Consider the following 27,677-nt stretch of genomic DNA (forward strand, 5'->3'; position numbering starts at 1 on the left):
GGTAAAGCATCTGGCTTTGTCTAAATTACCTGTAATTTCTCCATTTCTCCAGCTCACTTTGCCTTTGATACTTGGTCCAAAAGGACATTGGTTTTGTTGTAGTCAATGAGGGCCAGTAGACTGTATAGTTCACTTGTATTAGAGTCTTAAGATACTAATAATGGATTTCAGCATGTCCAAGAAAAAATTGATACATTGGAATTGATGGTTTTTAATAAATATTTTCCAAGTAGAAAGGGCCTAAAAAGGATGTGTTATCAGCATCATAAATCATCTGAAGAAACAAAGATGGAATGGAATCATGCCACAAAATGACGCATTTAGAATATTGAATCTGGAATGGAAACTTTGCCCTCTTTAGTTATGTTGTGATTTTACTGGAGTTTATGTGTCCATTGTTGCTAAGAAACATTTCTATTTAGGTACTCTCCTATAATTTATAATTAAATCCTACACTGCAAATATCTTCATAGATATCTTGGAAACTATATGAATAATGAGCATCCCTTTTGAGTTTAAGGGTTAGTACTTAAAACAGGAGGAAATGGATTTTTTTCTGAATGCTGGGTAGATTTTTATATATATTTATGGTAAGAAAGTCAGCTTACTAATTATTTTGCGAGACCAAAGTGTTGGGCTACACTGCTGTGGTCCCTATTCCAACCCTATTTTTCCTTACATCAGTCCTTATTTTGCTTCCCTGTAATTTTCTAGCCATTGTTACTAGAGCTACCCTCTGGGACTAAGAAGGATCAAGTCTCATCCCTCTCTTATGGGACAGTCTTTCAGATACTTGAAGATAGTCTTTTCTCTTCCTGGCCTAACATCTCTGGCTCCTTTATGCAGTCTTTATATGGCATGGTCCTGCGCCTTTCTTAGTGCATACAGCCTGAGCTATTTTGGCAGCCGTCTGACACTTTTGACTTATATGTAGCTTTCAGTCCACTTAAAACCCCTGATCTTTTTTCATATGAACTTCTGTCTAGCCGTGCCTTCCCCACCTTGTACTTGTAAAATTGATTTTTTAAACCCAAGCTTAAGACTTTATTAAATTTAATCTTATTTGATTTGGCCCAACATCCAAACCTGTAAAAATCTTTAAAAATCCCAACTCTGCCACCCAATATATTAGCTTTCCCTTCCAGTTTTGTGACAGCTGCAAATTGGGTAAGCATGATGTCTGAATATCCTTATCTAAGTTGTTGATAAAAATTCTAAAGCACAAATTCCCTGGGGCACCCAGTCAGTCAGCGAGCATTCATTAAGTGCTTACTGTGTATCAGACACTGTGCTAAGCCCTGGGATCCAAAAAAAGCAAAAAGAGTCCAGCCTTGAAGAATTGACATTCTAATGGAGAAGACAACATGTAAGTAACTAAGTACATACAAGATATATAAACAGAGTAAGTGGAAAGCAAACCTAAGAAGGAAGGTATTAGCTGTTGGAAGGACCAAGAAAGGTGGGGTGCAAAAGGTGACATTTGAGCTGAGTTGAAGGATTTCAGGAAAATGAGACCAAGATTAATGAGCAGAGCCATCTGTGCATGCTGAACCACTGTTGTTGTATGTCCTTCCTTCTCAAGGAGGACCCTGATGTCAGGAAGATGATGCCATGACTTGCAAGTGAATTTGATTTAAGAGGGGGAGAGCTGTGCGAGGTCATCAGCCTCACTTTCTCCTCCGGAGCCATCTGGGTCCAGTGGCAAGATATAGGTCAGGACGACTGGAGATGGCCACCAGGGAACCACTGGTGCAAAGGCTGGAGAACATGTTGTGTTTGAGGAACATGAGGAAGGCTGACACTGCTGAATCATAGAGTGTATAGAAGAGTGTAGACTGAGTGGGAGTTTATAAAGGTAGGAAGGTGCCAGGTTGTGAAGAGCTTTAAATGTCAAACAGAGGAATGTATATTTAATCCTGGAGACAATAGGGGGCCATTGGAACTCTTTGAGCAGGGGGTGACATGGTCTGCCCAACACTTTAGGAAAATCACTTTGGTAGGCAAGTAGAGTACGTATTAAAGGGAGAGAGATTTGAGACTGAGAGACCTTAAATAAGGCTAGGGTTCCCATAATTTCTACCCCTTCCACCAGTTCATCCTCTTGTTAGAAATTAGATCCAAAATAGAATTTTCCCTTATTGCTTCCCCTACCTTCTTGAAGGATAAAGTTATCATTAAGACAAATCAAGAAATTGTTAGCTGCTTTGCTTCTGGTGTGGTAAGGAGAGTCTAAACTTCTCTCTGGAGAAGAGTTGAGAAAACATACCTCCTTCCTTTGAAGAACTGATTGACTGTGAGTGTGGAATATTACATCTGTTGTCACACATAGTTGATATGTTGGTTCATTTTGCTGAACTGTTTTCTTCTCCCTTTTTTATTCTTTGCTATAAGGAATGGCTCATTGGGTAAGAAAGGATATATTCAGAAATGAAGGTGACATAAAAGCAAAAGAAAAATTTGAACATGTTTTAAAAGGGGGGCAGGCTTTAGCACATGATCATGCTCAACTATGAAGGATGGAAAATCCTATTGGACACACTGTAAGAGTACTGCTTGCTTATACGGTCTAGTTTTCCCTTTTTGACCTATTCTATACCCTATATTTATCAGGTGTTCTCTCTTAAACCCCCAGACCTTTTTTACATTGAATCTATTTATTTAGAGACCCTCAGTAGTCCTATATTCAGTCAACTGTTGTTAAAAAATTCTTGAAAATTATAAATTTGTCCCATAGTCCCAAGAGGCATCTTAATGTAACACTTTCCCCCTACTGCCCAGTGATATTTTGGGTCTCCAGTGAGAAGTGTTTCTACACAAGGAAGGGTGCCACTTGGAGCACCTGCTGGAGGTGCTATTTAGCCACCAGATGGTGCCTGAAGTGGGAGCTATACTAGCTCAGTCATTAAGAATGCATAAATGCATCTGGCATCCCAACCTTGAGCTACCATCTCACTACAGACTGAGCCTGTGAAGATACCCTCCCAGCCTCTTCCCAGGTGTGTCCCTTATGCTGCTTTTTTCTGCATTCTTACCTAGGGGTGCAGTATAATTTTGTCAAATAACTTGCAGTTCTCTTGGTTTATGCCCTACCCACTTGGACCTGCACTCTTCTTTCTTCTTTTAGGTGACCTTGGGGGTAAGAGTTAGGAAGACCTAAGTTCAAATTCTGCCACAGATGTTTACTTAGCTGTGTGAGCCTGGGCAGATCACTCAACTTCTCTCAAGCCTTAATTTCCTCATCTGCAGAATGAGGATAATAATAACACCTCGTTAGCATAGAGTTGTTATAAATATCAAATATAGAGAGGTAGAGTCAGAGTGGTGGAGCAGAGAAGCGCTCAGTGAAGCTTTCCCAAGACCCCCTCCAAAAGAAATCATCTAAAATAATGACTCAAACCAAACTCGACCAAAAGGTTGAGTGAAGCAGTTTCCCAGCCCAAGACAACTTAGACGCATGGCAGAAAAAGTCTGTCTTACCAAGAGCGGCGGGGGGCCCCAGAACACAGTGCAGGCCGTGTATTCGTTGGGAGCAGCTGCATTGACTTCAATACCAGCAGCGACTTCAAGAACTCTCAGGCCAGGAGGGTAGGGGTGGGGGTGGGGTGGACAACTAGTTGGAAGGAGATTGTAGGAGACCCTTTGCTGGAGCTGGGTTCAAGACTTTGTTGCATTGCCCATACATAATTCTGGGCCACAGGCCCAGGGCAAAAGGAGCAATAGCACTTGCAGCCACAGGGAGCAAGAACCCAGGCTGTAGTTCCAGGGCAGAGAGGAGAGCTTGTGGGCACTCATGGGAGAGTAAGGACTCTGGTTTCAATTTCAGAAGACAGGGGAGCACTAGCAGTGGCAGTTGCAGGAGAGCTAAAAACCAGGTCACAGCCCCAGGGCCAGGAGGAGTGCTAGTGCTGGTGCCTACAAGGGAGCAAGATCCCTTCCTGGGTAAAGACCAGAGCGCAGACCACAAGAGAACCGAGCACACCTGTCTTTAAATCATACTACCTTGGAAGCACCAAAAACCTGCAGACCCCCAGATCTAGCTCTGAAAACAGCAGCAAGAAAGGCTTGAAGTTTAGGACAGTGCCCCCTCTACCCTAGGAGCAAAGGCCAACTTTAACATATTAAAGTTAAAAGTCAAAAAATAGGCTGGGAAAAAAAATGAGCAAACAGCAAAAAAAGAACTGACCATAACAAGTTATAATGGTGACAGAGAAGATCAAGACATAAACCCAAAAGAAGACAACTATGTCAAAGCAACTACAAGCAAAGCCTCAAAGAAAAATGTGAATTGGATACAAACCTGAGGAAGGAAAATTGTCTCTCATGTATCTCAGTTCTTAATGCTTGGTGTAAGGGCTCTGTATTTGGCACTGAGGTTACAGAGATGACAAATTATGCAGTTCTTGACCTCAGGGAGCTCATAGTCTGCTGTGGGAAGTGGGGTGGGGATACAGTATATACAGATAAGTACAGTACAAAATAGAATGTGATGGAGCAAGGGAGAGATCTGGATAAAATGCTCTAAGGTAAGTTTAGGTAGTGGCTGAGCTGGGTCTTGAAGGAACTGTAGGATTTCAGCAGGTGGAGATGAGCAGGTAGAGCTTTTGAAATGTAACGGGAATGGAAGAGGGTGAGGGAAAGGAGGAGATTGGGGACCATTTTATAATCCTGTTTGTCTAGAAAGTAGCGTGTGTGAAGGGAAATAGTGTGAAATAAGGTTGGAAAGGCAAGTTAGAGTCAAATTATGGAGGACCTTCAATACCAGGTTGAGCGGTTTATGGTACTTCACCTTGAGAGTATCCATCGCCATGTGCCCAACCTGTGGTAGAGCATTCTGAGCTCATATTGGCCTGATCAGCCACAGTCAGATGCACTGTAACTGGACTCTAACATCGTGATGTTGTTTTGGTCCTCTTAGAGAAGGAAGGACAACAACCATCCATCATAGATTCCATGTATCACCAGCTGGTAGAGGGAATGTTTCCACTCTCCACAAAGAAATCTTTTTTTGCTAATTCTTCCTTTTTTGTAAAGTTTCTGCTGTGTCCTTTTTCTGTTTAGGCAAATGATCAGACTTGTAGTAATTTCTGTTTCTGCAGCACTTTACCATTTGTAAGTACTTTCCTAACAAAAATTCTGTGAAAAATTGATACCCCCATTTTACAGGTGAGGAAACCAAAGCTCAGGGAAATGTTCTTTTCAAGAACCCATGATTTTATTAGATGGATATTAGAATATTGGACTTGAATTCAGGGGATTTAGATTTAAGATTGTGTGGCCTAGGAAGAGCCAATTAACTAACCTGGGCCTCAGCTATGAAAATGAAGGGATTGGGCCATGTGATCCAGAGAATGTAAAGGCAGATATATATTATAGCCACTAAATGCATTAAAGCAGGGGTTCTCAACCTGGAGTCTGTGAACTTTGAAAAAAAAATAACTGTATTTCAATATAATCAGTTTCCTTTTTAATTTTATGCATTTCTGAGAAGAGGCCCATTGGCTTCACCAGACTGCCAAAGGGAGTTGCCATGACTGCAGTGTTCATTGCCTGGTGATCCACCTTTTGGCATTGAGTTTCCCCACAGCTAAGTTGGTCCTCTGAAAACAGATGGAAAGTTCATGGGGCCTCTTCTTGCAGCCTTTCTATCTTCATAGGGTCTTTCAGAATTTAGACTACATTAGCATAGCCTTTGAGAACTCTCGGTAAGCTCCATTACAAAAAGGATTTTAGTGGGGAGGGAGAATTGTTTCACCATTAAATGCTTTTCCTGGCTGAGTCTGAAAGAAATAAAGTGGACTAAATTATTAGAATGGGGCAATTAATCAACCCAGCAACGTCTTTGGCATATTTTCAAGAGAAGGAAGGCAAGAGAAAAAAACTTTCTTTTTTTTTTAAAAGTAACCCTCTGTACCAGTGACTCACAATTCCGGATTGATTTATTGTTCCTTAATTGATTCATTTAACAAATATTGAGGGCCAAATATAGTCAAGGCCCTTTGCTAGGCCACAGGGAAGAACTGGCCTCTGTTCTGTGGCTGTGCATGTGCTTGGCCTCCATCCTGGTCTGGTGCAGCTTTTGCCCATTTACCACTGCATCAGAAGGGCTGAGGCTGTGGCCCTGGGATTGCTGTTACTATATAGAGAGTCAGCAGGAAATACAGGAGTAACCCACCCAATAGATGATGGAGGCAGTGCTTCATAACATGCAGAGTCATTATGGTGCTATAGAAACCACTGGACTGGAAGTCAGAACACCATTTCTTGTCCTGACTCTGGCACTGACTGGCAGGAGGACCTTGACTTCTTAGAGCTTCATTTTCTTTATCTATAAAACTGGGAGGAAAGGTCCACTTCAGTTCTGATATTGTATAATTAACTTAAACTGCTCACTTAATTCACAGACATCTACTAGGTATCTGGATTAGACATTGGAAAAAAAAATGACCAAAACAAAGTAGCCCCTGTTCTAAAGGAGTATGGGATTGGTCTACTAGGTGGATTCAGTATGTAGAGTATGTTAGAAAACCTTGTTCGAATATGATTAGAGAAGAGAGTGAACAGGGCAAAGGAAAGAATATACAGAGTATTCTAGGAAGATGGGAAGTGGAAGACAGCAGTAACAAGTGGGGGAATCCAGGTTAGCTTCATGGAGGAGGTGACACCTTAGCTGAGCCTTGGGAGAAGAAAAAAGACTCTGATGGGGGCAGCTAGGTGGTGCACTGAGTAGAGCACCAGCCCTGGAGTCAGGAGGACCTGAGTTCAAATCCAGCCTCAGACACTTGACATACTTACTAGCTGTGTGACCTTGGGCAAGTCACTTAACCCCAACTGCCTTGCCTACTCCCGTGCAAAAAAAAAAAAAAAGACTGATGGGCAGAAATGAGGGAGGACATAACAGGCACAGGAAATAGCTCAGACAAATGCAAAGTCTGGAATGGAGCTTTGAATTCAGAGAGCAGCTAATGGTCCTGTTTAATTGGAATATAGGGTTTGTGAAAGGAAACTATAAGGAAATAAGACTGCAGAGATAGGTTAGAGCCAGATAGTGGAGAGAGCCTTTAATGTCAGAGATTTGTGTTTTATCTGAGATACAAAAGGGAACAAACAGACATTTCTGAGCAGGGGAATGATGGTAAAACTGAGCCTCAGAAAGATTTTTTTGGTAGTCATGTACATGATAAATCAGAGATGGAAGGGATTAGGGACGAATGAACGAAAGAAAATGAATTTTTAAAAGCGCTTATTAAGTGCTTATTGTATATGCAAGGCACTGGGCTAAGGGCTGGGGATACAAATAAAAAATGCAGTGCCTGCCCTCAAGAAATTTACATTCTAATGGGACAGCCATTGCATTTGGAAGACTTTAGCTGCACATCAGATGGAAAGGTCCCAAGGTCCTTAGGGTACTGAGGAAAAGCAGATAGTAATGCCTCATCTTGACTGTCATTCATACTGGCAAAATCACATCAGTTTCTGATATCTAATTGTTTGACAGTGCCAAAGACTTGGTGGTAAAAGCTTTTTTTTTTCTGGGTATTCAGGGGCTGCGGCTGAAGTACTTGCTTTTACAGTGGCTGCTAGGCCGCATCTCCACTTTGATTACTTCCCAGGATGGTGGCTAAAGAACTGTGCTGGAGGCCTTGTCCCCAAGGCTCTAAGGGTCAAGGCCCTGGGCTGCCTGCCCTAGGGTCTGAAGGGAAATGGTGGCAGGGTGTTGGAGGAAGGTTGACTTGTCTGGCACACCCTACCTCCTGCCTCTCCTTCAGCTGGTTTCCCCTGTCCTGTGGGAGACTGTGGTGGGGATAGCTGGCTAACCAACCCCTGCTTCATAGGAGTTGTTTGCCCCAATACTACCTGGAAAGGTGAGGCTGGCAGCATGACCAGTGATCTGGCAGGTGCTCCCTCTCCCTTAGGGCTCCTATGCTTATGGCTCATTGGCAGCAGTTGGTCAAAGAAGAGTCCAGTTTGGCTGAGTACAGAGATGAGGATCAGATGGCTCGAAGTTGTAGAAGTTCCTGAATGTCCAGCAGAAACATGAACCTTTCTTGTTAGGCAGTAGGGAGCTAGTGAAGGTTTTTAAGCAGATAAGTAATAGCTAAAGACTAAATAAGAGCCCTTCTAGCTCAAAGAATCCATAAAACTGTGTTCCTTTACTCTCTGAGTTTCCCTTCTTTGCTTCTGCTTCTCCCAGTAGGTACTCCAAAGTTTTCCATTATACTCAGTGTACCAGGAATCAGTACATTCACCTTTGTGGTTAGTGTTTTAGTCTCACGTTAGCTTAAAACCATGACTGCTGGCTTCAGGGACTCACTGGGAGCTCTGATAGTCCAGCAAACTCGAAAAAGGCCTTCTCTGGGGCTTTATTGATCCTCACAGCCGCTAGCATCTTCTCCTAGAGAATTCCCTCTGCCCTGTATTTTTCTTGTAGAGACTAATTTATATACATTCCGTCTTCCCCCTATAAATTGTACACTGCTCAAGAGCAGAGGCTTTTCAGTTTTTCTCTGTGCCCCAGGACTTAGGATATAACCTAACAATATGGGTAAGCACTTAATAAATGCTTGCTGAATGGATGATTGATCGATCGATTGCTCACTCAAGGAGTAGTGATCAGGGAAGGCTTTATGGACATGCTGATACCTGATCTGGGCCTTGAAGGAAGGGAAGGAGTTCACCTTGGGGTTGAGGTGAGAGCCATTTCAGGTTTGAGGAACAGGATGTAGAAACGCATCGATGTCCACAATAAACTCAAAATAGACCTGATAACCTGAATATTTAAGGTTGTGCCATAAAAAAATTTAGAAGAGTATAAGATCAGGTATCTTTCACAGCTGTGGCTAGGAGGAGAATTATTAACCGAACAATTTGTTGAAAAAAAGATTTAAGTTGTACAAAATTGAAGAGCTTTCATAAAAACAAAATCAACCCAATTAGGATAAAAAGGAAACTCATTTGGGGAAAAGTCTTTACATTGAATTTCTCTGGTAAAAGATCTCACATCCAAGATACACAGGAGATTAACACAGGTATATAAGACAGGTATATAAATGAGCAAGCAGTTCCCAAAAGAAGAATTGCAAACTATTAAAATACAACCATATGAAACATTACTCCAAATCACCAATAAGAAAAATGCAAATCAAAACAACTGAGATTTTACCTCACACTCAGAAAATTGGCAAAGACCATAAACAGTGGAAATGAGTTGCACAGTGGATAGAGCACTGGGCTTGGAGTTGGGAATACCTGAGTTCAAATCCAGCCTCAGACATTAGTTGCATGACCCTGGGCAAGTCATTTAACTTCTATTTGCCTCAATTTCCTCATCTGTAAAATGGGGATAACAAATAGCACCTACCTCTCAGGATTGTTGTGAGGATCATATGAGGTAATCATTGTAAATTGCTTAGCATAGTACGGGGCGTATAGTAAGTGCTATGGTTGTTATTCAATCGCTTTCAGTCGTGTCCAACTCTCTGTGACCCCATTTGGGGTTTTCTTGGTAAAGGTATTGGAGTGGCTTCCCATTCATTTTCTTCTCCAAGTGATATATAAATGTTAGCTATCATTATTATTATTATGTTGGAAGGTTTGTATGAAGATAGGCACACTGTTACAATGGTGTGGACCTGTGAATTGGTCCAGCCATTCTGGAAAGCAGTTTGGAATTACGTTAAGAAGCTATTAAAATATCCATATCCTTTGATCTCTTAGAGAGCCTGTGGCTAAGCATATTCCCTAAGGATGTTAATGATAGAAAGAAAGGTCCCTTATACCTCGTCATATTCATAGCCAAATTGTCTGTAGGACTACAGAACTAGAAAGGACTAGAAACAAAAATGCCCATCGACTGAAGAATGGCTACCAAGGTTGGGGAACCTGGGGCCTTGAGGCCACATGTGGGCCCCTAGGCCTTCAAGTGTGGCCCTTTGACTGAACCCAAGTTTTATAGAACAAATTCTTTTATTAGGGTGATTTGTTCTGTGGCCTCGAGGTCACAGGTTCCCCACCCCTGGGCCCGCTAAACCAATTGTGGTTCATGAATATAACAATGAATATGGATACAGAAAAAAATGAAAAGACTTATATGACTTAGAGCAAAGTGAAATAGTAGGATGAGGGATTTCAGAGGTCATCTTTGCCTAGAGGAAACTGAGATCCAGGAAGGTTAGGCAACTGCCTACAGTCACACAGGTAGTAAATATCAAAAGTGGGATTTGAACTCAGGTCCTCTAATTCTGGTGCTCTTTGTACCCATACTGTATCGCCCATCCCTCACTCCTCTATGTCTCCCAATAGGTGAGAGGTAAATGGGAGGGCATAGTGGTTTTTTGGGAAGGGACTGTTTGTAGTTCAGTTAACAGGGGCTTAGACCCAAAGGGGCAAGAAGAGTCCTTTCAGCTTTGTTGTATGGGGCCAAGACTGTAAACCCCTTGACTAGGTCCATTTCTCTGGAGAAAGAAGGAAAGAAGGAAGGAAGGAAGGAAGGAAGGAAGTGAAGGAAGGAAGGAAGGAAACAAGGAAGCATTGATTAAGCACTTACTTTGTGCCATGCTCTGTGCTAAGAATCAAGCACAGATTGCTGACCCATGCTAGAAGCTTTATGATGAGGCCAAAGAGACAAGAGTCAACAGGGCCACTCTGGTGGGTAGCTGAGACCCTGGTCACAGGCCAACCTGTTTCTTTCCTATAATGGGGCTCTTAAGAAGAAAGCAGCTGAGACAAATGACCAGACCCTGAGCCCCACGGGCTCATTGACTAATGTGATTGTAATGACTGCAGAATACAGAGAGGCATGGGAAAACATATGAATTGATACAAAATGAAATAGCCAGGAAAACAGTATACAACGGCTACAGTGATGAAAATGGAAAGAACAGCTATAAAAAAACATCAGGACTGAATGCTGTGAAATTTTATTGACCAAGCTTGGTCCCAAAGAAGAGTTCTAAGAATTCACTTTCCATGGATGTGGAACACCTCATAAAGTGTCAGACTTGGTTGATGTGTTGTTTTTTTATCCTCTTTTGGAAATGAAGTGGGTGTAAAAAACAAATAATATAAACACAAATTAAAAGAAAAAAATTAATGCACCAAGGTAGGACAAAGCAAGATGTGAGAATGGAGCAAGGTTATAGTGAAAATTGCCCAAGAGATTTAAGCTAACCTCTTCAAGAATAAACATTGAAAGGGGAAGACACCCCCCACCCCAATTTTTATTTTAATTTTAGAAATATGTTATATTGATGTATCTTGTCTCTGCATCGTAGTTATTTCAACTCTACCTCCTTAAGATTGACTACTTGCTTGTGACAAAGAAAAACAGTTCAGAAAAAACATCTGATAGAGTACATCTGACAGTACATACAGTATTCTGGCCTGCTAGTCTTGCATTTTTGCTTTGAGTGGGGAGGTACATTTCATTTTCTATTCTCAGGGACATTCACTGATTTTTCTTTTACTCAGAGTTCAGCTTCCTTTTAGTTATCTTTTTCATTCACATTGTATAGTTATCATGTATGTTGTTTTCAGGGTTCTGCTTATTTCATTCTATATCAGTTCATGTAAAAAATCTAGTTTGTCATTCAAAGATCTTCATAAGCTAGTGTCCCACAGCCACATCTCTTCCACCTTTCCAGTCTTATTGCACCTTACAACACACCCCACACCCCCAACCATGATTCAGTAACATTGGCCTCCTTGCTGTTCCTCAAAGAAAATATTCCATCTCCTGATGACTCTGGGTATCACTGACTGTCCCCCATGCCTTGAATGCTCTCTCTTCTAATTTCTGCCTCCTGGCTTCCCTGACTTCAAGTCCCAGCTAAAATCCTACTTTATATAGGAAGCCTTTCCCAATCTGTCTTAATTCTAGTGCTTTCCCTGTGTTGGTTACTTCCTTTTTATCCTGTATTGTGTGTATGTATCCTGTATGTAGCTTGCTTGTGCATAGTTGTTTGCCTGTTCTCTCTCCCATTAGATTGTGAACTCTTCAAGAGATGGAATTTTCTTTTGCCTTTCTTTGTATCCCAAGCTCTTAGCATGGTGCCTGGCCCCATAGTAGGTGCTTAATAAATGCTTATGGACTATGTAAATCTTTTCATGTTTCTCTGCATTCCTCATATTCATCACTTCATAATGCACAGTAATTTCTCATAATATTCACATACATCCAGAGTTATTTTTGACCATTTCCTAAAGAATGGAGAGCTAATTCTTTCCAGTTTTTTGCTACTACAGAGAGTGGTGGGATGAAGATTTTGTTATACATTAAACCTTTGTTTCTTTCTTTAACTTTCATCAGTGTGTTCAGGATTATTTTATAATATTTTATTTTTCCTAATTACATGTAAAGACAATTTTTAACATTAATTTTTAAAAATTTTGAGTTCCAAATTCTTTCTCTGCCTCGTACATGTGTAATCATGCAAAATACATTTCCGTATTAGTCATGATGTGAAAGAAGACACACACCAAAAAAACCCCATAAAAATAAAGTGAAAAACAATATGCTTTGATATGCATTTAGACTCCATCAGTTCTTTCTCTGGATATGGATAGCATTTTTCATTATGTGTCCTTTGAAATTGTCTTGAATCATTATATTGCTGAGAAGAGCTAAGTGTATCATAGTTGATCATCACACAATGTGGCGGTTACTGTGTACAATGTTCTCCTCATTCTGCTCACTTCAGTTTGTGTCAGTTCATGTAAGCCTTTCCAGGTTTGTATGAAATCAGCATGCTTGTCATTTCTTGTAGCACAGTAGTATTCCATTACATTCACATACCACAACTTGTTCAGCCATTCCCCAGTTGATGGGTGTCATCTCAATTCCTAATTCTTTGCCACCACAGAAAGAGCTGCTATAATTTTTTTTTGTACAAATATGTCCTTTTCCCATTTTTATGATCTCTTTGGGATATAGGCCTAGTAGTGGTATTGCTGAATCGAAGAGTATGCAACAGTTTTATAGCCTTTTGGGCACAGTTCCAAATTGTTCTCCAGAGTGGTTGTAGGCTAGAGCAAGATTGTAGAGGGCCTTACCTGACAGGCAAAGGAGTTTGTATTTCATCCACTTGGCAGTGGGCAGTGACAGGGTCAGACCTATGCCTTAGGAAAATCATTTTGGCCATTATATGGAGGGCATATTGGAAAGGGGAGAGACTAGAAACAGGGAGGCCATTTAGGAGGCTGTGAGAGTAATCCAGGCAAGAGGTGATGAGGGCCTGAATTGGTATGGTTCTCTTTGAGTAGAGAAAAAGGGAAAGAGACAGGGGATGTTGCGGAGATAAAATTGATGGTACTTGGTGACTGATTGAATTCAGAGGGTGAGGGAGAGGGAAAAGTCAGGAAGACTTGAGTACAAATGTGACTCCAAGGCTACAAATCTTTGTGAAAAGGAGATTGGTGAGGGGTGGGGAAAGGTAATCAGTTCTGTTTTGGACATATTGAGTTTGAGATGCCTGTGCAATATCCAGGAAGAGAGATACAAGTGGCTGGTAATGAAGGAGTAGAATACAAGTGAGAAATTAGGATAGATATTGTTGATTTAGGAGTTACCTGCATAGAGATGATACTTTGAGCCCATGGGAACTGATGAGATCACCAAGTATAGAGAAGAGAACCCAGGAAACAAGGCCCTATTAAACATCCATTGTGTGCCAGGCACTTTACAAATATTATCTCATTTAATCCTGATACCATCCCTGAGAGGTAGGTGCTATTGTTATTATCCCCATTTTACAGTTTAGGAAACTGAGGCTGATGGAGGTTGGTATGTGCCTCGCCCAAGGTCACACAGCTGGTAAGCGTCTGAGGACAGATTTGAACTCAGGTCCTTCTGACCCCAGGCCTAGTGTTCTAATCTACCCGAGCTGGAGAACATTTGTGCTAAGGAGGCAGGAGATAGACGATTATCCAACAAAAGAGACTGAGAAGGGATGTTTGGTCAAGTAGGGAGAGAACCAGGAAGGAGTGGTGGTGCAGAAACCAAAGGTGGGCAGGCAGTCAGCAGTACAGAAAGCTGCAGAGAACTCCAGAAAGAGAACTGGAGAGAGGCCACCAGACACATGCAGCTGTCGAGGTCCTTGGGAACGCAGGAGATTGCAGGTTCAGCCATTTGGTGGGGTGGGAAGCCAGACTATAAGGGGTGGAGAAGTGCCGGACAAGACAAGAGAAATTTGTTAAGGGGCAGCTAGGTGGTGCAGTGAGTAGAGCACCAGCCCTGGAGTCAGGAGGACCTGAGTTCAAATTCGGCCTCAGACACTTGACACATGTACTAGCTGTGTGACCTTGGGCAAGTCACTTAACCCCAATTGCCCTGCCAAAAAAAAAGAGAGAGAAAAATTTGTTAATAAAATAGGGGTTCCAAAGGCCAAGCTGAAAAGGAGCAGGTAAGACAGGTGAGGGAGGTGCTTGGGAATCCTAGGGCTGAAGTGGATGGGAATGAGTAACAGCAAAGGCCCTGCATCTTCACTGAGGCAGCTGGATATCCTGAAACACAGGGATGAGGAGAGAAGAAGGTGAATCTTTGCTCATCATAGCATGGGAAAGATGAGCCTTTTGGTTGGATCTCTGATGCTCAGAGGTCCTGTGATTGACAGGCAGAGGCACCTGTTTGTTCTCTCAGATATCAGGGAGGAAGGACATCAGGTTGGACGTCAGCAAATGCCTGAGATTGAGCGGCCCAGGGGCCTGATTGAACCCACCTTCAGCTCTACTTCCTCTGTCTTATCACTGGATTGTAGCAGAGGATGAAGCAGTCAGTAGATTCCCCTACTGAGGGACAGGGCCTGGGAAATGGGGAAATTCAGCCAAATTGGGACAAGACGGTAGACAGATATAATAGTGATAGCTAACACGTATGGAGCACTTAGAGGTTTGTGAAGTATACTACATGGATTGTTTCATTTGTTCTCCCAACAGGAAAAGGCAACTCCAAACCACTTAGAAAGGCCCTGAACAATAGATTTGGTTTCAGAGGACAGAGGCCCAAATCTCCCCTCTGCCATGGTGCAGCTGGGGGGGCACAGTGGATAGAGCCCGGGGCCTGGAGTCAGGAAGCCCTGAGTTCAAATGTGACCTCGTATTTGACCTAGCTGTGTGACCCTGGGCAACTCACTTACCCCTGTTTGCCTCTGTTTCCTCATCTGTAAAATGAGATGGAGAAAGAAATGGCAAACTGCTCTGGTGTCTCTGCAGAGAAAACCCCAAATGAGGTCATAAAGAGTTGGACGTGACTGAAAACAGTTGAACAGCAACAAAAATCACTTAATCTCTCTGGTCTTCCCTTTCTTCACTGTAAAAGGAAGGGGTTGGACTGGACATGTTTGGAGGTTCCCTTCCAGTCCTCAATCTAGGATCATATAGAATCCTTTCTGATCCTGTGACTAGCACTCTGGATCTGCTGGCTGTAGGCCTGGGGAAGTGTTGGCTGGGGCCTCTAATAGGGCTCCACTAATCACAGATAGGACCAGCTTAATACTTTTCCACCCATGATACTGAAAAATGACCTTATTGTAAGGGGTCATCGTGGTTGGTGTCCAAGGTGCTGGTGTTTTGGGGCCCAGGGCCCAGTCTTTGCTTGAATCTTTACAGAACCCGTCTCGAAGATCTCTTCTGGCTCTGACATTCTGTGAGTCTAAGGATCAATGAAAATAAAGTATGAAGGAGAATAACTGTCTGGTGCCTGCCCCATAGGCCTCTTAGTTCCTTTGCTGTCTTCCTCCATTTTTATGGCCTGAAGGAGTGACTTCCCTGGGCTTCGGTTTGCTGCTCTGTGAAATGAGAGGGTTGTGCTAAATGAAATGATGTCTAAGCTCTCTTCCAGCTCTCAATGCTGTGATTCCCAGCACGTAGAGGCAGCTGGAAGGGGCAGGGAATGGAGGTGGCAAGGCTGCCTGGTAGCAGCTCATGGATAGTGGGAGAGCCAGCATTTATTGTAAATTGCAGGTTAGGCTGTTCACAGCTTCCCTGGGGTGCCGATGAGAGGAGAGGAGACAAAGGGCCTTGTATTAGAATGGGGGGTTTGGATGACTGTTCTCAGCTGGAATGCATGGCTGCCACACACCTTGAGTGTCACTGAATCAAACTCCATGGGCTTTAATGATACTCAGCCAATGATGGCCTTGCTTTAAGCATTCAAATGCTCTGTTCAGATACGCCATTTGAGATTCTGTGCAGGTTTAGCGTTTAACCCAATTCTTAAGCTAATCTGACTGAGGCAGCTGTGCAACTCATTTTAAAAGCAGTGACCCCAGCCCATTATCAGCCTGCACAATTAGTCCCTGAGCCACAAGCCAGCAGTTCTACTTCTCCCCTGGGAGGTAGGAGGGAGGGAAGGGAAGATTAAAGCAGACTCTTTCTCTATGCTGACTTTTTCTTCTCTGTGTTGAAAGAAAGCTTTGAGTAGGATGAGAGAAAGAAGAATTGGATTTAGGATTTAGCATCGTAGGACTTAGAGCAGGAAGGGTATTAGCAACCATCCAGTCCAACCCCCTTATTTTACAGATGAGGAGGTGAGGCCCAGGGAGGGGGATGTGGCTTATTCAAAGACACTCTTCGAAATCAACAGTAGAGCTACAATTCTCACTGAGATTCTCTGACTTCAAATCCAGTGGGCTTTCTCCTCCACTCCATGCTGTCATCTTTAGGTTTATATATTTGGGTTTTGTATCTTTTATGTCTAACCTTGGTTCTGCCATGATTTAGCTGGGTGACCAAGGGCTTCACCACCATTCCCCATTTACATTCTATACATCCCCCACTTGCAGAATGAGGTGATATCTAACATTGCTTCTAGCTCTGACATTCTGTGACTCTTAGATATGTGTTCAGTAGCTTTATAAACCTTCCTAGAAAGGTAAAGTGGGAACTGGTGATTGAGCCCTATCCCTTCAGCCCAGATATATATATAAAGTGCAGGTTCAGCCTAGGTCAGGTCATGTGTCTCAAAGCAAATGGTGAAAGCTTACCTTGGATGTCTCACGTCTACTTAGTGAAGGAGAATTGATTTCCATCCCTTCCTTGCTTCAGAAGCAGATAAATAAATAAACCATAGCTTGTGTCTGGGCCAAGGGGAAATAGCCTAGAGTCTGCTAGTCCTGTTTGGGGATGCATCTTCTTGTCCTCACCTCCTTATCTCCAAGCACCCATCAGGACCAAGAAGGTTTCTGGGGCTGCGTATAGAGAAGCTTGGTAGAGGGGCTCCATCACTTTGCTGGGAGGGAGGGTACCTGGCAGGGCTGGCATTCTCATTCTTGCCTGCGATTTGGCCCAAGGGAACACAGGCTCTCTGAGGAGAAAGGAAAAGTCACACTTCAGCAATCTGAGACTCCCTCAAGAGATGGGCAATGACCCTTCCTTTGTTCCAACAGCCTCCTCCCTGGAAGGCAGTCTGGCATAGCTGATGACCGCCATTGGCAGACTGCTTTAAGCTTTCCAAAATGCTTTTTTGCATGCATTATCTCATTTGACCTTCCTGATGAGCCTGTGAAGAAAAGACTTGAGATAATTATCCCCATTTTACAGATAAGGAGATTGAGTCTCTGTTTAAGTGGCTTGCCCATGATCACACAGAAATGAGCAGAAGCCATATTTCGGGAGCCCATAAAAAGCTCCAGACTTGGAATCAGAGTGATAATAAACATTTGTTAAAATCCCACCACATTCACAACACTGTGCTCAGACACTGGGGAAATGGGAAACAGGGTCCTTGCCCCCCTGGAGTTGATAGTCTAGTTTGGGCAGTGAGACACCAACATTGATAGCCATACTACACAGTCTTAAAACATGGTATGAGAAGTCTGATGTGGGAAGTTATTAGCGACAGGAAATCAAGAGTGGCTTCCTAGAAAAGGTTGCATTTGAGTTGGCCTGTAAAGAACAGGTGGAAATTCAGTTGGCAAAAATGAGGAGGAGGAAGATGTTCTAGGCATAGGGAACAGTGTGAGCAGAGGTGCAGGAAGTTCTGGGTTCAAATCTTGCTGTTGCCACATCCTTACCAGAATGACCGTAGTCAAGTCACTTCCCCATCTGGAGTCTTTTTTTTTTCCTTTTTCATATACTGAGGGGCTTGAACTGGATTTTTTTTTTTTTTTAGATTTCTTGAACTCTAAATCCTATGCTTTAGTTGCTATGTCAAAGTAGGATGCCTTATTAGGAAGTTTTAAGTAGAAGTCTTGTTGAACTGCAAACCAAAATGTCTTCAGTCTCCCCAGGAAAGATAAGAGTAGTATTTATTAAACTCTTTTTTAGTGCAAGAGAATGCCCAAGCCCACTGTGACTTATTGTTAGATGCTCTACGAGACAGAAGCAGAGTGGAGCAGAGAATCCTGGAGATGGAAAAGCAACTGGAAACTGTAAGTTGGGATCTCAGATCCAACCAAACCTTGGTAAAGGGCTTACTGGATCCATGGCCAAAGTGGACAGTGACATGAACCCTGCCCTCAAGGAGTTCATGAACTGACAGGTCCCTTTGAACTGTAACCCAAGGGTTTACTTCTCCTTTGTTTGAATCTAACTTTGCTGGAAGTATCCTGTAATGTCATGGGGCTGGAGATCCTCTCTTTTGGGCCCTGGCCCCTTCCTTAGACCCCATCTCAGATGGAGCTCTGGCCCTTTAGTGAGATAAATTCTAAAGACATCATCAGTGCACTGCTTTCCCAAAGAAATGTTGTCTATTTCCCTCTAAATCTCTTTAGAATGAGGCATTTATTTATACCAGATCACGGGGATTAAATAGTTGCATCTGGAGCTTTCTTTCCTTTTATTGAATGCTGTTGTTTTTGTCACTCCCTGTTTGTCTACATGTCTGTCACATATTTTTGATGTTCATTATCTAATGATTTTCTTTTGACTGCCTTTCCCCAGAGAGAGGCAGCATTTTTAGATATGAAATCCAGTCTGAAGCATCTCGAAGTCCTAGCAGCTGAACACAGCAAACAGCACCAGAGGCTCTGTGACCAATTAGATCAGCTCAGCTTCCCCAAACTCTTAGCTGAAATGCATTCACTTGGTTCAGAAGCTCAGTTACCCTTACATGTGAATGATGGAAGTTCTCAGACCCTTCCAGCTCTACTCCAGGCCTCCAGTCTCATCAGCGAAGGGAAATCAATCTCAGAATCACCAGATACAGAGGAAACTATCATGCTCCTTCCGCACCTGAATCCCCTCACATCATCATACCAATATGAAAAATATAGTATCGAGAAGCAAGAAGCTGAAGGTGAAACTCACAGACACAAGAGAAATGCGGCTACTTTTTGGCTCGACAGGAGAACCTGGAGTGTAAAGGATGAAGCTGTGCAGACTGATTTAGAGCCTCAGGCTCCTGCTAAGAGGTTGTGTGAGAACTGTGACTCCAGTAGCAAGATTTACAGGGATCACTACAAAAGAGACTTGATGGTTCAAGAAACATCTCAATTTTCATCAATGACTGTGAAGGACTTGGTCACTAAGGCCAGGCCCACATGTATTCTGCAAGAATATCAGCCAGCAGCTCTATTTGATAGTAATACATATGATCAAAATAAAGGGCTTGAACAGAAAGGCAAGAGTATAGACATAAGAAAAAGAGCAAAGAGGAAAAAGCCCAGGAAAGTTCACAGAGGCACCTTTATAAGAAGGAAGAGTTCAGGTCTTTCAAGAAATACCTCTAATTTCAGCTCAAGAGTAGGGAGTTCTCAGTCTGCAGCCTCTGGGCAACAAGATGTGTTTCTGGATCATGTGGAGGACCCCAGGCAGCCCTTGCCCCTGCTGTGTCACTACAAAACTCTACAGCCTATAGTGAAAGGAAGAGGAAGGACAGAGAAGACAGAGAGGGCAGCTAGCCCCTCCAAAGAAGCAACCAACTTCTTCCTCTGTGATTGCTCGTCTCCCTTTCCAGATAGCACTGAAGGGGATAAGCAGATGAGGTGGTTCAGTGATATCAATTCTGACAACTTGAGCAGCCCTAATGCTGTGGAAGCCGAGGAAAGCACACTTTATGCCGTTGCTTTTGACAGCAGCGATGAAGATGGAGACTAACCCTTCTTTGGGGCTTGTGACCACCACTCCTTCTTACTGACTACTTCTGTGAAATACATCATTCTGTGCCTTGTCTTGGGGTCAGAAGGAGACTCTGGAATACACCTGCCCAAGTGAAATGCACTTTGGAGCCGTATCCAAAGAACTCACCCTCATCATTCTCACTCAGACTGCTAGGTACCCAAAAGGTTTGGCCAGAACTTTGTGTCTTTTATATGACTTAGACTTCCCTAGCAACAAAGTGTTAACTAAAGCCTTGGAATGACTCGACCAATACATCCTTAGTCCTCATTACGATGATGATTTGGTTTACACATCGTTTTCAGGAGGAATATCAGTTGTATCATTGAGGGTTTAATTAGTAGGAGATGACCTTAGCTCAAAGAATAACTGTGGAATTACACCTATTTCCAAATGTTTCACTTAAATGTGACTTAAGTATTGCTGAGGTTTTAGCTTGCAATTCTAGTTTTTCATTATTTCTTCCTATTAGTAGTTAATGTTGCCATGGTAGTTTGCTTTGTCATCTAAACATGCACCATATATCGTTGTGAGCCAAGGCAAAATTAATTGTATCTAAAGCATGGCATTTAAAAACCTTTGACAAAAATATTAAAATGGACATATTCTTCACAAATGCTGTAGTAGTACAGTTTATATCACACAATTAGCTGTATTTATACTGGACTTCATTTTCTTAGATCTTTCATGCATAATTCTGATTTTAAATCTTTTTTTCCTCTCCTTATTTTCACAAGATTTTAAAGTTGGAAGAGTCCTTAGCATCTAGTCTAACCCCCTCATTTTTACTGAGAGTTATAGAAATTAAATATCCAACATGACCCAGGTAACAGATAGCTAAGCGTGGATTTGAACTCAGTTGTTCTGAGTCCAAAGCCATTGCTTAATCTGCTGCACCCAGCTGTCTTCCTAAAATTTCACTCAAACAATGTGAGCATCTCTAAATACATATATTCTCTTTTTTGCTATTATTTAGACTTTCTTAAGATGAATTTCAATCAAAATACTCCCATATTTATTCTTGATTTCCATATTTCTTTTATGAATATTAGCTGTCAGTTATTTAAGTTAGAAAACTATGTCATGTAGAAAAACAGCTTTAAATTTCCTTTTTAGACTTAAATGAATGCTTTCCTGTTGTGCTGTCAGAGAGGTTATTCCTAGCCCCTGGATCTGTTTGCCTCCCAGGTAGTATTTATTGAAAACAATGGTGAAGCTGCCCCTTGAGAAACAGAAATATCCTTTGGTCGATTTTGCCTGAACAAGATCAGTAGGATTCTAAGTATTAAGGACTTCAGCTGTTTTCTCTAGGTAGGTCCTCTGACTCCTACAAAGAAGGCGCAGAAAGGGATCAGGACCTTGGTTTTCTAGGCTTTGGGCATAACTGCATCCTATCCTCTTCTCTTTCTTTCTGTCCTCTTCCCCTCATGATTCTGCAGTCATGGAGCAGCGGGAGAATTGCTGCTCAGAGACTCTCAGTCTCAGTTCATATCATGAGGCTTGTGGGCTGGAAGCTTTGTATTATTGGAAATCTTCTATCATCCCAGCCTGCTATTAGCCTTTTGAGAAGTTTAAAATCCAGTCATTTTAAATTCATTTAAGAAATATTTATGAAGCTCCTGCTACGCATAGTGCACTGTATTAAGTCCTGTAGGAGATAGAAAGGTTGGATAAGACTCAAGCCCTGCTCTTACTGGGCTCACAGACTAAAACAGAAGATACCAATCCGCACAGATAAATGTGATACACACGTAAAAGGGGGAACAGGCTGCTTCCCATCCACAAGAGTTCTTGCTTTCTATTGGCACTACATTTTTCTGGAATACTCAGGATATTATATACATCTTTAGGCTGTCTGATGGTATGCTAAGCCCTGGGCTACTGACTTGAATAACTTTAAGCCTGGAGTCCCATTACATGTGCTTAGATGGAACCTATCTAGATCCCATGGCTCCTGGCCTTTCCTTTTATTACTTCAGCTTGGGTTTTTGTCAGGAGTATAAATAGCTGTAGTAACCAGTAAATCTCTCATGGCTCGGCCCCCACCCCATGGAGATTTGAATCTCTTTCCCAGACAGTGTTTATATGATTTTAAAGGATTCTTTGCTTGAAGTAGATGTGAGTACATTTTAATGAAACAAAATTAAAATAAACAGAGTACAGAATCAGAAGTCCAGAGCAATGAGGTTGCTTCCTGGGCAGCATATGAAGTTTCCCTGAACTCCTCACTACAGTGAAAATAAAATTAGCAATGTTAGCTTTAAAACTCTGAGCTGTGGGGTGGCATTACCAACATATCTGAAATCCAAAACTTCCCACACCCAGGGTTCTATGCCTGGTGTTTCCCGGATGCACCCAAATGCCTTTTTAGGGAAGCCTTCTCCAGGAATTCACTTTTAAGGTCTTCTGGGGAAAGGAAGAAAATCTTCTTACTTCTCCTAAGCAGTAAGGCAGGCAAAAGCTCTTCAGTCCAGTGCTACAACAGCTCATCACCAGCTCAGGGGCCATCTCTGGCATCTTCTCCTACAGGTCTCTGGAATATTTCTTAGTGTGTCATCTGGTATTGCCTGGGTGTGGCTCCCCCACCTAGCTTCTAATCTCCAGCTGAACCCTCCTCCCAGCTTCCAAGCTCTTCTATATCCCTGATGTCTTTCCTCTAAAGCACAGTGACCCTTTTTTCAAATGTCCCCCCTCAAACTGTAACATGAGAACAACTTTAGGTAACTACTTTTAGATTTAATGGCCTAGGCAAATCACACTGGCATTCATCTTGCTTTTCTCCATCCTAGAGAGGAAAATCCAAAGAAAAAGAAAATCCTGGCCATATGGAGGTACATAAGATAAGTGCATTAGGAGCCCTGAGTGAAGTCAGAGGAGAAAGATCAGCCCTGACAGTGGCTATCAGGGTTGACTTCATGATAGGGGCTAACATCTCAATTGGTCTTTAAAGAATGGGTAGGAAGTCAATAGAGGGAAAGGCAAGCTATTCCAGGCATGGAGAGCAGTGTGAGCCAAGGCACAGAGTGGGGATAGCACCAGGAATATATTTGGGGGCAGAAAACAGTCCAGTCTTGTGGATCACAAGAGGGTGTGCTGGTAACTGTAGCATGGGAGCATGCTGAGAAGGAAAAATGATGTCAGGCTGTGGAGGACCTTGAACATCAGTCTGAACAAAGGAATGACATAGTGGATTTTTCAGTCAGCATTATAAAGAAATGATTGAATTAGTTTAAAATAAGGGATCCTCTTGAGAAAAAAACATTAGCCTGTATGACATTCATCTTCTCAAATGCCAAAAGAGAACACCTCACTCTCTCATTTGCTCATCAATAATCCAACCCTTTACTTCTTCATGAATATTTCATTTTGTTGTAACAAAGCCCAAGGATAGATTAATTTAGTGTTCAGTGAGCTTGAATTTTTTTTTGGTAGAACAAGAGATAAGCCTCTCTTAATGATGCTGGGGTAATTAAAATTATGCTGTTTGTTTCTGATAATAATGAAAGACAACCACAATGTTTTTTTTTTTTTTGTTTGTAATGCTGCGAGATCAGATGCCGTTCAATGCTAAATGTGACAAGGTTCATTTTCAGGAACTGATTGTGGCATTTTCTGTCAAGAACAATGGCAACTGAAAATGTAGAGAAACATGAAAAGGAGGTTATCTTCAGGTGGGTTTGCACTTCCTAATTGTTTATGAAATAGATAAGACAACATAGAGTTCTATTTTTTTTCAGTGTACAGTTCTTGTGAAAGGTTTTGAGTGGCACCGATAGAAATGTGTTTGGGCTAGGAAATTATCTGCAGTAGGAAGTTGTCCACAGGCACACATCCAGAAATTAGACACTGTTATTGTCCCCTCTACCCACCGATTGTCCCACAACTTGAAATTTATCAGGCTTGTGTAGATTTTTTTTTTTACAGCTGCTCGATGCTTTCTAATAATTTGTGTAGTTCCTTGCTCTAGCCCTGTAGTTGGTGTGTTTTCATCCATCCATTTTGCATTTGTTTTCCATAATTTCCTTTGACGCTGCTGGGAAGCACGGAGCTAATATTACCCTTGTGGGCAGAGGGAGGGACTACCTTGAAACCAGAGTGGGATGAGATTTGCATCTTGTTTGGAGTTTAGTAAGCTGATGTCCTCATGTCCAGGAATTCAGAACCTGAAGATTATCTGAAAGCTGAAGTGACTTGTCCAAAGTCACCCAGGTAGAAAGTAGCAGCTCACAGAGGAAGGTGCGCTCACTCTCCCACAAGTGGTATTTGTTTAAAAAAAAAAAATTAGCTGGTGGAACAGTAGGTGGTGAAGTCCTTATTGCACTGGAGTCAGGAGGACATGAGTTCAAATGCAGCCTCTGACACTTAGTAGCTGTGTGACCCTGGGCAAGTCACTTAACCCCACTTGCCTCTCCCCCCCCCAAAATAAGATAAAATAAAAAGTTAGCTGGTTAGAAACCCTTCCCTCAGGGTCACAGCTCCAAAGCTTTTAGTCAGCACGTTATTTTCTTTGCTGGATTAGGCAACCATCTTTCCAGCAGTTCAAGAGAGGGGAAAGAACATTGAATGTAACGTCCGGAAGACTTGGATTTTCATTCCAGCTCTACTTCCTGCTGCCTGCAAAGCCCCAGGCAAGCCCCTTCCCCTACTTGCGCCTCAGTTACTTTGTCTGTTAGTGAGGGGGTTAGACTAAATTACTTCTGATGTTGCCTTCCTGCTCTAAATTCTGTGGAAAGGGGCCTCCTTTTCTGCTCGCGTTTGGATGTATTGTGAAGTGGATTAATAAACAAAACTTGTTTTTTTCCTTGGTAAATATTTGGATAAAAAGTAAAATGTCATGTACTCCCACACACTTCAAAATGCAAGTAACTGCCCATTGTGCTTCAGTTATTCTTGGAAGGGCCATGGCTGGAGAAGCCGTCATCCATAATTCAAGTCCCGGCCCTGCCTCTGGGGGAGCTGCGGGCTTCTCCAGGGCCCAGAGGACTCTGCGGACCCGCTGCGGCTTCCCCTCCATCGCTGCGGCAGTCGGCCTTCATGCCTCAGAAATGCAGCTTATAGTCCAGAGCCAGCTGCTGCAAGCCTTGAGACACCAAGTTCAAGCTCGAGGACTTCTCACTAAAACTTAAAATGGCCAGGGGCCTGACCTGGGCGGCCTCCTAATGCATCAGCCTTGGGATCTCGTTCCAGGCTTCCGGAGGTGCAGAGGTCCTTAAAGGGGCCACATGATTGCTCCCTCCCGGGAACTGAGAACGTGTCTGTGCGAATGCAATCCTCCCTTCTCTCTGTTCAGTCTCTCTCTTGCTTTCTCTTTTTCTCTGCTATCTCTGTCTCTCTCTGTCTCCCGGTCATCTGTATATCTCTATATGTCTCTCCTTCCTCTCTAAATCTGTCGGTATCTATCTCTCTGTGTGTCTATCTGTCTGGTTCTCCAGCCTTCCAGTATCTGTAGTTCATGTTTAACCCCCTGCCCCACCCCCACATACACACAATCCCCTTTATAGGCCAAGCACAAGGGTCTAGTTTAAATATGGGAACTAGCAGCGAACTTACCATCAATATGGTGTCAAAAGGACATCAGGTCCTGAGGACAAGGCAGATTCATGCTTTGTCCAAGAGTTTCCTTCATCTAAGTAATTTCATCCTTTGTTGAGGGGAGAGGAAGGCTCCTCCTGAGGCACACCTGGGCACACAGGTGGTAGCAAAGAATATGGTTTCTTTTTTCATCATGGAGAGGAATTGACCATGGGAATGACTGCTAAGGACAGCTCTATTTTAGGCTGTTTCCTTAATGTATGCGGCGTATGGCAAGTACTCAGCAGGTGTTTGGTTTTATTGAGAACTTTTGGAGGCTGAATATGGAAGTTTCTGATTGTAGATTTTCCTAGGCTGGGCCTTTCTTGGGCAAATCCTCCTCCTCCTCTCCCTTTAAAAGTTTCACTATTTTCTTTTTTTAATTAGATTTTTAGTTTACAACACTTAGTTCTACATGTTCTAGAGTTTCAAATTTTCTTCCCTTGCCTCCCCCGCCCAAGACAGCATGCAGTCTGATATAGATTATACATATATACCTTCACATTAAACTTATTTACACAATAGTCAAGTTGCAAAGAAGAGTTACGACCAATGCAATGAATCGTGAGAGAGAAGAAACAAAACCAAAAAAGAAGAGAAAAAAAAGAGAGCAAATAGTTTGCCTCAATCTGCATTCAGACTCCATAGTTCTTTCTCTGGATGTACCTAGCTTTTTCCATTATGAGTCCTTTGGAGCTGTCTTTGAGCCTTGTATTGCTGAGGAGAGCCAAGTCTATCATTAAAGTTAATCATCACAGAATCAATTTGTCTGTGGTTGTGTATAATGTTCTCCTGGTTCTACTCCTCTCACTCAGCATCAGATCATGTAGGTCTTTCCAGGTTATTATGAAGTCTGCATCTTCCCCATTTCTTACAACACAATAGTATTCCATTACATCCATATACCACAACTTGTTCAGATATTCCGCAATTGATGGGCGTCCCCTTGATTTCCAGTTCTTTGCTACTACAAAAAGAACTGCTATAAATGTTTTTGTACATACAGATCCCTTTCCCACTTGTGTGATCTCTTTGGGATACAGCCCTAGGGGTGGTATTGCTGGGTCAAAGGGTATGCACATTTTTATAGCCCTTTGGGCATAGTTCCAAATTGCTCTGCAGAATGGCTGGATCTGTCCACAACTCCACCAACAATGTATTAATGTTCCGATTTTCCCAGGTCCTCTCCAGCATTTATCATTTTCCTGTTTTCTCATGTTAGCCAATCTGACAGGAGAGATGTGGTACCTAAGCATTGTTTTGATTTGCATTTCTTTAATCAATAATGATTTACAGCATTTTTTCATATGCCTACAGATAGCTTTAATTTCTTCACCTGAAAACTGCCTGTTCATATCCTTTGACTATTTCTCAATTGGGGAATGACTTGTATTCCTATAAATTTGGCTCAGTTCCCTGTATATTTTAGATAAAAGTTTCACTTTTAGTCAGTCTCCCACTAAACTCTGGGATCCCCATGTCATTTGGGTTCAGTATGTCGGAAACAATTTGGCTCAATCTCCTTTCAGTACAGACTCTGTTTCACAGAGCAGGCAGGAACACAAATCAAAGAGTATTTAGTTTAAACGTGTTAGCATACAAGGAAAACCATGAAATAGAACCATTCTTTGCCTCTCACAAATAGCAGTCTCTCACGACTAATGCATTAGTGGGGAAGAAGAACGAAGTCTCTCCCTTCATCCCCACCCAGAGAGATTCCAGGGTGAGGGAGGTCTGCTCTCAGGTGTGAATGGCACAGCTCTCTGGGTAGCTCCTTGACTCCTAAATTGCCATTTGCTAAAGAGCCACCTCTACCCCTGTCCCTCAGTGAAGTAAGCTTAGCCTGTAGACTCTGCCCTTCAGTATTGCTCCTCACCTCCAGTTGGCTTTCCTAGCATGGCCACCTCAATTCTACTTCCACATCTCTCTCCTCTGTCCCCTTCTCTCTGCTTACACAGCCACCACCTCCTCAGCTCAGGCCTTCCACACCTCTCACCTGGATTATTGCAGGAGCCTTCTTCTGGTCAGTCTCCCTGCCTGCCTCTCTAATCTATCTG

General features: G+C 42.5%; 1 protein-coding gene across 1 annotated transcript in view; it reads left to right on the plus strand.

Moving 5' to 3' along the window:
• IHO1 (interactor of HORMAD1 1) overlaps positions 1–20,028 on the plus strand; it is a 49,509-nt gene extending 29,481 nt beyond the window's left edge. The window contains exons 6-7 of the mRNA XM_036739739.1: positions 18,259–18,362; positions 18,874–20,028. Coding sequence (XP_036595634.1) covers positions 18,259–18,362; positions 18,874–20,028 — 1,259 coding nt within the window. The remainder of the gene's footprint in view (positions 1–18,258; positions 18,363–18,873) is intronic.
• Positions 20,029–27,677: the final 7,649 nt, after the last annotated feature.

The sequence above is a fragment of the Trichosurus vulpecula genome, chromosome 9, assembly GCF_011100635.1.
Source record: "Trichosurus vulpecula isolate mTriVul1 chromosome 9, mTriVul1.pri, whole genome shotgun sequence".
NCBI lineage: Eukaryota > Metazoa > Chordata > Mammalia > Diprotodontia > Phalangeridae > Trichosurus > Trichosurus vulpecula.